General features: G+C 39.9%; 1 protein-coding gene across 7 annotated transcripts in view; it reads right to left on the bottom strand.

The window, feature by feature from the left end:
- Positions 1–15631, bottom strand: part of GK5 (glycerol kinase 5) — a 101107-nt gene that overhangs the window by 76337 nt on the left and 9139 nt on the right. For 6 of the 7 annotated variants that reach the window (XR_012160785.2, XR_013636348.1, XM_073359786.2 and 3 more), the window contains exons 2-3: positions 11455–11548; positions 9760–9835 (exon numbers count right to left, since the gene is read on the bottom strand). Coding sequence is in view for 4 of the 7 variants with exons in the window: in XM_073359786.2 (XP_073215887.2) it covers positions 9760–9835; positions 11455–11548 (170 nt within the window). In the remaining 3 variants the exon portion in view is untranslated. The remainder of the gene's footprint in view (positions 1–9759; positions 9836–11454; positions 11549–15631) is intronic. The other variant, XR_013636349.1, reaches the window with a different exon arrangement.

Below are 15631 nucleotides of genomic sequence, written 5' to 3'. Positions count from 1 at the left end.
GTAGTAATGGGCTTAACCTGAAAGAAGGGTGATTTAGATTAGATATTAGGAAAAACTTTCTAACTATAAGGACAGCTAAACTCTGGAATAGGCTTCCAAGTGAGGTTGTGGAATCTCCATCATTGGAGGTTTTTTCAGAACAAGTTGGGCAAACACTTGGCAGGGATGGTCTATGTTTACTTGGTCCTGCCTCAGCACAGGAGGCTGAGCTTGATGACTTTGAGGCCCTTTCCGGCCCTACATTTTGATGATTCTATGATTTCTGTAGTTTCTCCCCCTGCCTACCATATACGCTAACTGTACTTGAAAGCCATGTTGGAGATTTGACATGTACAAATCTGTCAAATGCCAGTCAACTCTGAGTACCATGGGTGCAAAAAGTGAGAAAATGGGAACAAAGAGTGAAGAGAAGGACAGACCAGACGCAATAAAAACAGATGAGTAACAAACTGCTCTAGCTTAAAATAAAAATCCACAGCATCTGATCATGATGCTGTCCCATAATAATGAACAAAGTAAGCTGATTGAGTAACATTTAAAACTTTTCCCTCACAGATTTAAGAAAATACAAGACTGTATTGGATTTACACCTTCTTCCAAAGGCGTCCAATTATAAAAATCAGGTTCAACATATTATCTGTATTATCATAGTGCCTAGAAGCCCCAGGACCAGGATCCCATTGTTAAGTGCTGTGCAAACATAGAATAATAATTAAAAAAAAGAGATAGTCCTTGCCCCAAAGAGTTTACAATCCAAGATCTTGTCTACACTTAAAATGCTGCAGCTGTGCCACTGCAGAGCTTCAGTGATGATGTTATCCATACCAAAGGGAAGGGTTCTCCTGTAGGCATAGATAATCCACCTCCCCAAGAGGCAGTAGCTAGGTCAATGGGGTTAGAGCCGAGTGATGTAGTTAAACAGGAGTGTGGATTTTCCAGACCCAAGTGACATAGTTATACTAACCTAATTTCCTAGTGTAGACTAGACCTAACTATGAGACGAGACGAGACGAGACAACAGATATAGATGGACAGATGGGGGAATACAAGGAAACAATGAAATACAGGATTCCAGAAAGCAAAATAAAAGCATGTATGTGACTCAAATTCTTTGGTCAAAATTCAAATCATCAATCAAGTTGCACCCAGCACAGAGCACTTTAAATCAAATACATTTAAATCATCTGATTTTTTTAAATTAATTGATTAAAATCAGATTATGGCTTTACCAAACTAATTTTAAATATTTTGTTATTGCAACTTTAGGTTATTTTTTAACTAACTAAATTATGAACGCTGATTTTTTTAAAAGCATCTACTGGTAGGGTCTTTTATTTGCAGTTTACAAGACTGCTACAAGCAAAAAACCAGAATACTGAGAACTAATGTTCTGATTCTTGCAAACACTTAAACAGTATGTAATTTTACTAACCTGAATAGTTCTACAGTAAAAGCTGTGCTATCTGGCCCTGTACCAACCAGAAAGCTCTATAAACCAGCATGTCTAATCTTCATGGAAAGTTCCGGTTTATAGTCGAGTTGGCATGGGGCCAGCAGGTTCTCTACCTGGCTCCATGTGGCTCCCTGGAAGTGGCGACATGTCCTTGCTGCTCCTAGGCGGAGGAACATCCACAAGGGGTTCAGCGTGTGGGAAGAAGTGCAGGTCTGGAGGTTGAGGTGCAGGAGGGGGTGCGAGTTTGGGAGGGAGTTTGGGAGCAGGAGGGGACTCGGGGTAGAGGGTTGGGGTGCAGGAGGGGTTTCGGGATACTGGATCCGGAGGCATTCACCTCGGATGAATTGTCCCTGCTATTCCACAAGTGGCGACCTGTCCCTGCTGTTCCTAGGAGGAGGCATGTCTAGGCAGCTCTGCGCACTGCCTCTGCCCACAGATGCCGTCCCCACAACTCCCATTGGCCACAGACCCAGGGCTCGGGGAAGGGGCAGTGCACAGAGCCTCCTGCCATGCCTCCACCTAGGAACAGCAAGGACAGATCACTGTTTGCAGGGAGCCGCCTGAGGTGAGTGCCTCTGGATCCAGCACCGCAAAACCCCTCCCACACCCCAACCCCCCTCCTGCACCCAAACTCCCTCCCAGAGCCTGTACCCCTGCATCCCCTCCCACACCCCAACGCCCAGCCCTGCACCCAAACTCCCTCACTCTCAGTTAACTGGAATTTTTCACTTACCAGCATCCCCCATTCCTCCAACATGCTGGATAAAAAAAACTTTTACTGTATTAACTTCAAAGGGACTACTCATGTTTCAAGTTAAGCATGTGCACAAGTGTTTGTAGCATCAGGGGCTAAAAAATTGTAGCTTTTATTAAATATTTTCTCTTAAGTGGTATAAAATGTTTGTCACTTCAAAACAAATTTGCTTCAGTACTAATAAAAAGTTATTACTGCTTTCAATACTTTAACACTGTGTGACACTCATTACCTCAAAGTAGCACCCTGGAACCCCCATATTCACCACTGTAATAGGATTATATGTTTTGTACAATGTGTGCCTTGTAAGGTATCATTTGAAGAGTCTTGATCTGTTGAACATTAATATCCTGTTGGATTGTATACATTATCACTGTATGTGAAGTTATGAAATATTGTAATATGTGTTACTGAAATATTGTGTGTGGTTGGGAGATGCCCACACCCAGCCTTTCAGACATGTGCTGATGGCCCATTAAAAGGGAATCCACTTTCCCAGTGGCCATCCCAGAGACTTCTCAGAGAGAGCATGTAGACAATGGAGATTGCCTGACCAATAGGGGATGCCTGCACACGACATCACAGCAGGGAACTTTTAAGCAGCTAGGAGAAGGTATAAAAAAAGAAACAATGACATCATCCCTTGGCTTCTCTCCCTGCCCAACTCTACACCTGGAAGAATATCTGAAGGACGAAAGACTTTCAACTAGAAGGAGTTAGATCCCAGGCTGAAATGGGGTCCAGCCTGTGTATTGAGGAACTGTAAACCTGCTTGTAACATCTGTCAGGGTGAGCAAAGCTGTTCAGTTCAACTCTTTCCTAGATTAAAAGTTTAGGATTTAGAATGCGTATTTACTTTTTATTTTCTTAAAGTAACTATCTCTGACCTTTATGCCTACCATTTATCACTTAAAATCTATCTTTCTGTAGTTGTTAAACTTATTTTAATGTATTATTCTTCCAATGAGTTTGTCTAAAGTGCTTGGGAAATCTACTCAGGTTACAAAGGCTAGTGCATTTCCACTTTCCTATGAAGAAGTCAGGCTGCTGACCAATACAAAATGGTACAGATCTGGGCTGCAAGACTGTGGAACTGGAGGGAATTTGCTGGAGCCTCTCTACTGATGGTTCATGAGAGGCTAAGAGATCGTTCATGTAACTCAATTGGGTGCATCTGCCTTTGAATGGCTGTATACGTGCAGTACCTGCCAGAGGTTTGTAGCTTCACATCAGTATCACAGTGAGAGGCATCCCAAGTTGGTGGGTTTGGAGAGCTCAGAAATCCCCCAGTCCAGGCTCACCGCAGGGACCCTGTCACACACTGTTATTGTGAACTTTTTAATACAAAGCTAACAATGTTCAAAAATAGGGGCCCGAAGTTAGGCTCATAAGCCTACATTTATACATCTACAGGTGATATTTTCAAAAGCACCTAAGTAACTTAGGAACATATGTCTTATTTGCTTCAAACTGCATATTATGGTGGAGAACAGCCTGGTCAAAGTATTTCCACTTTTGGACTTGTGGAAGTTCAATATATCAGAAGATTTATAATATAACAATAAATATAATATAACATAACAATCAGATTTTGGTTGTAAATACAGTACAAGCTATTTGCTTATCAACTTTGTGTTTCAGTTTGTGTTGTTCTCACAGTAAGGATGTTAATGAGGCTCTGGATTTGTCCGTTTCAACACAGATGAGCATTTTAAGTTAAACATCTTAGTATGTAAAATCTGAAATTCTACTAACAATTAGGAAACTAATTAAAGAAACAAGTACTAAACATCCAGTTCAGTAACTTAAGACTATGGGAAGAGAGTAAAAAACTAGCAATATCTAAATAAAAATGTTGTGATTTTTTTAATTTAAAAATTGGTTTTTATCCACCTTAATTGCACTCACGTTATAGCAAACCTCCAATATCTGGCCTTCAGCCTGGAGAAACTGAGGTGAGTTTTATCATCAGGAAAACAAAACCAGGAAATAAGCGTAATTATTTTTTCCATTTCCCTGATGTGAGCAATGTAACAAAGGAAAATAAGAGTCTTTAAACACATAAAAATTTGGGAGCATAATGTAATAAAAATCTTATTCCAGGGGCAACTTAGTGATAAAAAGTGTTATTTGATTCATAAAAATCTACAGAATCATCATTTCAATGTTGTCACCCTTTGGGCCATGGCAGGGGGATTCACTGCCTCCCCTCCCCAGTTCCCAACTCCAGATCCTCCGGGTGATGGAAATTTTGATAATAAATAATATTGCTGGAAATGGATTGAGCTGTGTATCATTCAAAAGCCCTTTCTCCCACAAACGCAATGATACTAAATATGATAAACCTAAAGCAATTATGTAGATGTATATTTAAGAAAATGTTTAAAAATCACCATTTTTAAAATTATACTTTGAACACAGGCATGTCAAACATGCAGCCCTTACAAAGTTAAATTGTGACTCTTGATTGATAGTACTGTGTTATCAACTAATGCTCAGAACATGATACCTGATTAATTTTTGTAACGTTACATAATACCACAAATGGTCCTTACTTGACCTAGATAGTCAAGTAAGTACAGTAAAATGTGTATGAGAGACATGACTTCTTCTCTGGACCTGCCACTTAGTAGCTGTTATCCACATATGGGAACATATGAATTCCCTTCTTCCTGAGGTAGACCGTCACCATGACCATACATTTGATAAAAACCCAGGGGGGAAGAAGACAGACTGAAAGGAAGGACCATATACTGAAAATGATGGTTCGCCATGATGAGAAGTTGTCTGTGGATCGGGAGAATTGCCACATCTGGAGCAGAGATCCCCATCATTCAGTGCTTCCCTGCTTTTCTGGTCCCAGAGTTCTGTGCAGTTCTTGCCTTGGAATCTCTGTTCTCTATTCTGTATGCTAATGGAGATGCCTCCTTGTCCCATCTTTGATGCAAATGAGGCTAGGGGAGTTTCCTTAATCCTGTCATCCTTATCCCAGGGATTTAGCTGTGTCTCTTCCTGTCATAGAATATCAGGGTTGGAAGGCACCTCAGGAGGTCATCTAGTCCAACTCCCTGCTCAAAGCAGGACCAAATCCCCAATTTTTGCCCCAGATTCCTAAATGGCCCCCTCAAGGATTGAACTCACAACCCAGGCCCATGCTTAAACCACTGAGCTATCCCTCCCCCTTGGAAAATACAAGTCGGGAGGGCTTGTCAGTGCCTACCCCGACGTTGAGGAAGGAAGAGGCCAGAGAAGTCCTCAACTTATTATGGCCACCCTCACGTAGGTCACTGCTTCATGCTCACCCTGCAATACTGGTCCCAGACTCTCCCAGTACACATGGGGAGAGTGTAGAAGTTTGTTCTCTCTTCTCTGCCCCCTCACAGGTCCCAAACATGAGCCATGACATCCCACTGTTGCACCAGCACTCTGCTGTTCATAGATGTCTGGAGTCTGATGCTGTCCAGGGTCTATGCTGAACCTGTGATTCCTCTGAACCTCTGGAGGTGCTTGCCAGCTGGAGCCCAGGAAGTAAAATTGCTGTGCCACATGAATGGATTCTATGGCAATAGAAGCAACCCCCTTTACCTAACTGCAGTGTCACTATCAGTTCTACGCTGTCGGCAACTCCTCGGGTTGCCCTTGGGAAAGCGTTGCCAATTCCATGCAGAGTGCCACTGGGGAGTCACCCAAGTTTTTTTATGAAACTAAGACCACACCAGACTCCGTCCCATTCTTCTGTAAGCCACTGTGGTCTCGAGAGGTTCGTACACCATCAAACGCAACCAGTGACAGCCTCCCAGGTGGCAGAAGGTGCAGGATAGTCCTGGTTTTCTCCGCTCTTTGGGGAGCGACCATGCCCCCCCCATGTGTCATCACTGTCATCGAAACCTAGACACCTCCGTTACCCGGAGATGAACTGCAGCTGTCTCTGATCACATCAGCAGGCAAGAATATCACACGGGTCCTTGTAAACTGGGAACCGCTGAACTGAACTGGACATTAGCTGGACATGACTTGATTCAGCAAGGTCCCCCAGACTGGGTAGTTCCATTAAAGGGCACACCTTGTGACAAGCTCACGCCAACAATTTGGTTTAAATTCTATGGGCACATTTCCCTTTTAGAGCGATTCCATGAGCTCGGATTGTAAGAATGGAATTGGGCCAACAACAACCAGTTTTAAATTTTGACCCTCTGATCACAAACCTTGATCCCCTCCAACGATTAAGAGCACCAGTTTCAGGAACCCATGTGTTGAAATTGGATCAACAAGAACATTTGGTTCTTCAACCTCAGACTTCCCTGAAGGAGGTTCAAATCCACTTAGATGGCATGAATATCTCTCACATAGCACCTGTATGCACTCCCTTGATTGGAACTAGCCATAAGAGTTGGGATGAATGGGTAAGAATGTGGTAAGGGGCTGACCATGTAAATAGAGTAAAAATGGAATTAAGTGATTGGATTGCACCTGTAGGAACAGGAATCACTTTAGCTGATGCCGCAAACATAGAAGTTCTGGTTAATAAACTATCATATGCCACTGAAAATATAGGAAAGATGGGAACCCCATCAACAGTATCTTTGAAACAGTTAAGTGAGGAACAGCAGTTAATAAGTAAGGTATTTCCTGGGTGAGAAAGACTCATAAAAAAAGATTAAGAGTTAAGGATGTCTGGTGTACAGTCCCTCCAGAATAATGCTGAAGTGAGCTGTAGCTCACGAAAGCTTATGCTCAAATAAATTTGTTAGTCTCCAAGGTGCCACAAGTACTCCTTTTCTTTTTTCATTGATCTAAGCGTGTGAGCTCAGGCTCTCACCCAGAACATAATCATGGGAATGATTAGGCAAGCCATAGCAGGACAAAGTCCCATCAAGGCAATCAACTTGATTTGGCTCCATGTTACGAAGGAAGAATTAGTCCTCCGGCCCCGGTGGAGACTAGTTAATGCTTCATACAATCACCACCAGCAAAGCTTGCAGTTATTCCTGATAACAGTGGTAGGCAAAGAAATTAGAGTAATCCACCCAGTAGTCCCACTGGAATTACAGATTAATGATAACTCAGTAATGTATTCCAGAGATCCTAACACTTGGGCCTGGCAGAAAGATAATGTGTGGAACACAGTAAATGTAAAGGGGTGTAGGAGAAAAGAAGGTTTGGGCTATATCCGTGAAGACCAAGCATTGGAGGAACATGAAGAATGCTTCTTCCCACAACCTGGGAGTAAGTCTCACTGTTCCTTCGATGTTATCCAGGAAAAGGGGTCTGTTTTTATCTATTTGATAAAGCGTGTGTGTGTGTGTGTAAGAACGAGAGGTAATATTGTATTGATTAATTGTGTGTGTGTGTGTGTGTGTGTAAGAACGAGAGGTAATATTGTATTGATTAATGGACACTGGATTTAACCCATGGTGCCTTACTTTAATCGCTGTTTCTGTAATGTAACCACTATTGTTAGTTGTGATATTAAGTTTTCTGTGCCTATCTGGACTGTACAACATTTGAAAGCCTATCCTGAGCTCTACAAGGAGGTTTTCCCTCATTTCACTGGGAATGGGTCTCACTGCCATTAAGCGACTATTAACTCATCCCACCTTAGAAACTGAGCTGCAGAAGCTCCGAACTTTGGGGGAGAATGGAAAACTTGAGATTCAACACCACAACCAGGAGATCTCTAGGTTAGCAGTTACAGTCAAAAAACACAGGTCACCAGTCCTGGTGGGAGACTTTGCTTGCGTGGGGCCCCAGTGCAACAGGTCTTTTAAATATCATGCTTCACCCTGGTTCTACTGGTTTGCTGGATCCAGCGACTGATGTGGCGGCTGCAATGGATTGAAGATCAGACCTGGTATCACCGAGTAAGGATGTGATGGGGATACTTGCTCAACACAAGCACCACATCAATGGGAGGACTTAGTACCTAGCAGCTCTGTGTTCTTGGGGAACCAGGGTGCAGTACCCAGCCTGTCTGACTCACAAAAGACCTTTCCCCCACCCCCCGACCTCTGCTTGAACCAAAACCAATCAGAAGATTTACAAAAAGCAATGAAAAGACAGGGAGAGACACACCTAAACCCCTGGGATAAAGATGACAGGATTAAGGAAATTCCCCTAGCCTCATTTGCACTGAAGATGGGACAAGGAGGCATCTCTATTAGCATACAGAATGGAGAACAGAGATTCCAAGGCAAGAACCACATGGAACTCTGGGACCAGAAAAGCAGGGTAGCGCTGCATGATGAGGAATCTCTGCTCCAGTTGTTAATGAACCCATGCCGGCATACACCCAGCCCAGTAGTTATCAGACCAATTCTAGTAATAAATCCTTTATTGGTATCCAAAATAGTGAAGCTCCCTAATTGCATTGTGAGCTCACTCCAAGCTACTCCACCCAAATCCAGGAATGATCAGCTCCCATGGTCTAGCCTGAACAAAACAACTTTGGTATAGTTCCTTGTTTACACATAAACAAATCTAGTGTTCTCCCTTGAACTGCAGCAGGGAGAAGTAGAGCTCTGTATGAGAACACAAGTGATACAAGCAACACATTGATAGAAGTACAGAACACCCCCTACCCCAGAAGAGTAACCCTAATAAATGAGCATACCCCAAAGTAACGGGCAAAGCTGGTAACAGTAATGTATGGGTTACCTAAAATCCAAAAGGTTGATATCCTAAAAGCTGATTGGATAAAGATTAAGTCTTCTGTAATGTAGAACTGTATAAAAGAACATGTTCCCCATCTGGAGAAACACTGGAGTAGAAACTGAAGAATGGGACTGAAGGACCAGACTAAGAGATCAGAGAAGGCGAGGACTATCATGGAAGGTGGAAGAACTTCCCAGGGCCCCAAAATGTGGTCATTTGGGCCCATTTACCAATTCTATCTTATCTGTTATTTGTCTGGCATAAATGTATGCCAGACACTATAAAGTCTGAAATGATTTCTGTCTGAAATGATTAAGCCTAAATTGGATGCACTTGTGACTCAGTGTCTCAACTTTTACCCCAAACATCTCCAATAACGATATCTATGCCTGGATTGTGCAGCAATAGGTTTTTTTTTGTTTTGTTTTCTTGTTAAGGAGTTACCCTCTCAACAAATGCTATTTCTGAAGTGTGATTTTTCCTGTTCTGTTTTCCACAATTAAAGAAAGTTTTCCACTTGGCTCTTCATGACATACTAGATGCATCCATTGTTCTTTCACATACTCTGTTCTCTAACTCTTTGGAAGAATTGGGTATCAGTCAGGAACACTGCCTACAGAAAGTGAATCACAGTATATGCACTACACAAACTTTTGAAACACCAAGCTGTATATATTCCTAAACTGAGTAATTGTGTGATTTTATTGCTGTAACTTTTGTCCTTCCCTCGCCTCACCTCCCTTTCTGCTATAGGTTATCTTCACTCTCCGTGCTCATGTAAAGTTAGATTGTAAGCTCTTTAGGGTTTTTTTACTTGTTCTGTAAAGTGCTTAAATTTATAGGGCAAACTAATACACTTTTGCAACGTGCATTCATTTTAACCTGCACACACTGTACATACTTGTTCCATGTAATGAAAGTTCCTCTCTGTGTTGAGATGCCAAGACCAGCAATTTGATTCATTTGTAGTCCTGCAGCTAAAAGTAAAAATATATTTTCAAAGTTGAGAAATCATTTTTATGCTAATATTATAACATGACATAAATACACACCTTATGGAAAGTTAGGAAATTACTCAACAAATGTAATAAATACTGATTTTTATTCATTGGACAGCTAAACAAGTGACGTAACTGCTGAAATAACCAAGTACACAGCACGAATGTGCAGAGCTAGACCAATTTGTTCCAAAATAGTTGGACATATAATCCTGGATTTTACAAAAGCAACATCTGCACACTGGCCCTTTCATTGCCTATATTTTTATTAGGCAATCCCTGTAGGCTTATTCAGGAAGCATCACGAGGGGAAGACAGATACTGTGCCCGCATGGCAGAAGTAATGAGACTTTCAATAGGGATGTTCTAGATATCTTTGGGAGCATAACACAGGCTAGATGAAAGGCAAGGAAGTCCCATGAATAAACAAAATCACTTTTGTGTTGCACGGACAATGGAGAGGCTTCACCCTGATAATTTAGGGTTTATTGATATTATTAGTTTGTAGAAGCACTCAGCTAGACAAAGTATCCCTACCCTGTGGAGCTCACAAGTCTAAGAAAAAAATAAATTTGTGACTTCATATAATCATTCAAGCTCAATAAGGCAGAACTCTTTAAAATGAATATTTCTAGAATTAAAAGCAAACATACTAAATGTGATCTAAAATTTCTATTTTGTAAATGAATACTTTTATAAAATCTTCTAAAAATAGAAATATCTCCACAATTTTCTTTTCTAAATTCCAGTGAAAACAGCTGTTTTAAACAAACTTTTCCTCAGAGAATTTAAACCCAAACACTGCAACTTTAATAACCTGAACATGCAACTGACATCACTGATTTTAATTTTTTATGCCGAGAAAAAAAATCAAAAATACAGAAAGTGAACAAAAAGCATGACTAGCAACATGCAAACTGGATTCCAATATAGGTATTAGTAATGTAAGAAATGTCTTTGTTTACTACATGATTTTTAAGTTGACAATGTCCCTTTACATTTAAAAAAAATTAATTTAATTGTAGAATTTCATATTTGCTGAGTGACTTACTAATTTTGTTATGACACCTTTTGCATAATAACAAAGTTATTTTATTTTAAGTTTAAAATTAGTGTTCCAGAAATTATACAAATGTTTGAAGAGAAAATTTTGTCTTCACATACCCTGAAGAGACCTCCGGTTGATTTCAAAGGGACTTACATGCAAGATGTCCAAAGGCTGAATTTCACCCGAAGGATATGTTAAGAAATCCCATTTAAACTGAAGGACTATACACAGTGAACCAAAAGTAGTACTAATTTGAGAATTTTGTTGCTCTCTGGTAAGTTATTACTGAAAGCTTCATTAAAATAACTAAATAAGGGCCCAACCCTGTAAACACATGCTCATGTGAAAATTTTTGTGCATTAAGTTATTTAAATGCCTAAGGGTTTACAGGATTAGGTAGACAGACAGTTCTTAAGGTATTTTGTGGTTTCCTATTCAGCAACATCAATATGTTTTCAGCAGATGACGTTGCATAAGTACAAAAATAACTAATAGATTAAATGATTTTAGTTAACATCAGCTACTATTATTTGGTTTCATGAATGATTACCTTGTACTGCCTCTTTTATTACATCTGTGACCTGAGTCCACAGAACTTCAGGATCTAGTTCAACCCAGCCAAGATGAGGATGAAGTGTTTCTACCTGTTTACAAGAAGTATAATATTACTATGAACAGTAACAATACTATGAGTGTCCAGGCTCCTGCAGTACACACAATAGGGACCAGTATACATCCCTACTGTAACTCCATTGACACACTGGAGGAATATTAGAGATGGATCTCACCCCTTTACATTTAAAATGTTCCCTTTAATAAGCCCATAATACAGAAGGGTTCCATCCCCAAAGCTTTAACTGGCCTTCCTGCTCACTGAAGTGGAACAAGTAGGCTCATTTAGGCTTTTTTTTTTTAAACATTATCAACTTTATTACAATTTTAAGAACATAATATTAATATTATTTTTTTCTAAAAGTGTTTCAAATATTTTTCCAATTGCTTTGATACTTTAGAATTAATACATTATTTCTTGTCTTTTATATCAGTTACAGAAGAAACACATATGTAATCCAAAAACGAATGGAAAACACATACAAGTAAAACATTCTAAAGGAACTGAGAAATTGTCTTGCTAGGCAGGAGAAAATCCTGTCCGAACTGAGTTAATATTCTCAAAGCAGAAAGAGTTCGTTTTTGTTGCACTCCAGCAGGAAGGAAATTCTGCTCAGATAACTGAGAAGGAGGAAGGTATAGAAAGGACTTTAACTATAGTCTTTAAGTAGAGTCTTAAGTCAAAAATTTACATTTGTTGCAAGTTTAACAATTTTTTTTTAAAGCCACACATATTAAAAGAGATTTTTTATTTCTAAACATCTGCTCATTGATTTTATCATAATTATGTTGTTACTTTACAACGTCTATGTAAAATTAGGAAAAGTAGAGAACACATGCTTCGTATTTTTTTTTAGATTTTGTTACCTTGGATCTTCTATTTTTCCCCTGCAAATAACAATATTCCATATTTTAGACTGATTTAAGCCAACAGGCAGGAAACCATAATTAAAATCAATTATTTTAATTTTGTTTGGTAGTTTTACTTTTTAGTTATTTTCCTAAAGAAAGGTTTATTCTCATTTGTTGGTATACATTGGTACTTCTTTTTGCTAACCAGGATACACTGTATCGGCACACATTTATTTAAACAACTATATAGTTTAATGTACATTTAATTGGATTCTAAATTTTTTAAGGTTTTTTTTTTTTTTGGTTAGAAATTGGTAAATGACTAAATTTGCAAGGCCTTAATCTCAACTTGATGGCATTTGTTTGTCTGTAACATGATGACTTTTGAACACCACATCCAATGAAATACAACATTTCTGGGAATGAGCCAGGTCTCCATGGGCAGAACCCTATTGATTTTAGGGAAAAATCAGAAAACTGGAATAGTGGAAGTGTGAATCCTCCCATCTAACAGCTTCAAGAACCTCTGTAATCCTCTATATATCAAAGAACTGGTTGACACCAATTAACGTCTTCCAGCATAACAATACCCGTATCTTCTCAGATCGTCCTCCCAAGAGAGTTTAACAAGTTGATAGCCTGAATGCAGGCTGGTTCCAAGGGGGGGCGGGTGAGAAGGGCAGTCGCCCAGTGCACCAACTTCCGGGGGGTGCTGGACCATTTTATTTCCCACCCCTCTGACAATTGTAGGGTTACTGAAGAGAATTTCTGCCCTGGCTAGCAACTTGGCTAGGGCCACTCCTGCCTGAATGACTTATCTCCCAGACAGAAAGAAGAGAAATAATAATGATGGGGGAAAGGGGGCATACTGAGCAAGGAGGAAGGAAGCATGGGGAAGCTTGGGATGGGGGCCACACAGAGCCCCTGCATGGGGGGTGAGGGGGAAGTAAGACCCTGGCAAGGGGGAAGAGCACACACAGATCCCTTGGTAGGGAGAGAATGTAAGATCCTGAAATGGGGCTGAAGGGGAAAATACGGAGTTTGAGGGCAAAGGGGAATGGGGGACATATTGGCACACAGCCACTGGCATGGGAGAAGTGGAGGCAAACACAACCTCTGTAATGGTACGGGGTGAGAGGAGATGCACGAGTCCCTGAATGTAAGGGAGATAAAAAAATTGGCACACAGAACTTGTGGGGTGAAACAGAGGAATGCAAGAAGCCCTTGGTGTATGCAATAAGTTTGGCATGATGCTACAAAGTGTGCAACCCTTAGTTTACCTGGTGATGATTAATTTTTTTGATGTGATTTGTGTCAAGCTTCATTTGGATAGAAATTGGAATTCACTTAAAATGCACAAAAACAACATTTTAAAACTGTTTCTGTATCTGCAGAAGAAGCTACTGCTGTCAAAAACTTGTTTAGAACTTCAGCAAACTCTGGTTCCTGGTACTTAGCCAGTGACTTCCACCAATTCAGTGGTTTGCCTTTCTTTCAAACTTCAGTAGCAAACATGTACTGCTTAAATATTTTTATTCAATTTAAATGATTCTAGAGATTATACTAAACGTAGGCCTTAACAAATTGTCAATTTAAAATTCAAATATAAACAGGTTTATTTTTTAAAAGGAACACGTATTTTTATCAAAAAATTTTATTTAAATTTAAAAATCCAATTAAAAAAAAAGTCTTTAAATCTACCTTGCTCATGGCCTAAGAACAAGAAAGGTTGTGGGGTTTGTTTGTTTGTTTTTAGTATACTGACAAGAGAAAAAAAACCATACCAAATTAAATAAATAAAAATGACAAACCAAAACCTTTACTTACCAGACGATGAAAGTAACAAACCTTGAGTCTTATGTCAGTTTTGAAATTGTGAACCTTTTCTAAAGGTCTGTATAGCTTAAAAGAAAGACTGCCCATTGCTTTCTACATGCAGATTCCTTTCTACATACAGATTCCAGTCACCGAATTCAGAAGCATGGTACCTGCCAAATACTAGTGGTTCCTACAGTCTCCACACCCCAAGTATGAACAAGTGGTTTAAATACTGAGGGCACGTCTTCACTGGCAATGTTAAAGCGCAGTAGCGCTTTAACGTGGCTTGTGTAGTTGCGGCATAGCACTGGGAGAGAGCTCTCCCAGCACTCTAAAAAACCCACCTCCATGAGGGGTGTAGCTCCCAGCGCTGGTGCACTGTCTATACTGGCACATTACAGCGCTGAAACTTGCAGCGCTCAGGGGTGTGTTTTTTCAAACCCCTGAACAAGAAAGTTGCAGTGCTGTAAGTGCCAGTGTAGACAAGCCATGAGAAATGTCCCAGCTGTATTTTTTCCTGTAATGTTCTCCAAAATGAGAACTTACAACACTGTTTTGAGCTCAGCGTTGCATGTTGAGTTGAGTGCTGTTCCAAACTAGCCCAAACACCTTCGCTGATGTATCTCAAGCCTAACTTGCAATAAATCAATGTGTATTGATCTTGTACTGGGTTTAGAAAGCAAAAACAACCCATTTTGCCAACCTCTATGGCAATTCTGTCTTGTACACATTTGAGTACGAAGACAAAAAAATCACCAAACTTATTTGGGAGTCAGCCCCAGTCTGCACAAAAAACAGACACTTTCAAAAATTGCTTAATTCAGGACCATCAGGAGTAGTCTCAAACATTTTTTTAAAAAAGCATTTGAAGGTAATTGTAACCAACCTATAATGACTGGTGCACCCAACTACACTGTTTGCTTAAACCAGCTTTAAAAAAAACAACAAAAAAAAATAGGCTTTTTGTAGCATAGATGTGGGCTTAAAACAGGAACTGACAACCCACTAGAGTGCTGCTGAATTATAACCATGGAAAATTAAAAACAAACTTTAGCACACCATTTTCAACTGCAAAACACATGAAAGTGCTTTTATGCTAACTGTTTAACTGAATTACCACCCAACTGTTTCTTCATGTATGATGGATCACAGATGTTTTAACTGCATTAGAATATAGCTACCAGCTCAGCACCTTGAGCTGGACTGCAGAGTTCTCTCAAAGGACTAACAAAAGTTATTTTTAGTGGGTATTAGCCAATTTTGTATTAAAGAAAACCACAAAAAAATCTATCAAGAGTTAAACTGAACATTAAATAGCAAATCCAATGTCTATACAAAATTTTAATACTAACCAGCCTAACAAAAAAGCTAACATAATATACATTTTTCTCATCGAGGACAGATAGAATTAGTAGTAAGGTGAACTTCAAATCTGTTAAGTTCTA

Source organism: Lepidochelys kempii, chromosome 9 (genome assembly GCF_965140285.1).
Source record: "Lepidochelys kempii isolate rLepKem1 chromosome 9, rLepKem1.hap1, whole genome shotgun sequence".
In the NCBI taxonomy this organism is placed as follows: Eukaryota; Metazoa; Chordata; order Testudines; family Cheloniidae; genus Lepidochelys; species Lepidochelys kempii.
Note: the sequence above shows the minus strand (reverse complement) of the source record. Positions and strands in the feature narration are given on the sequence as shown.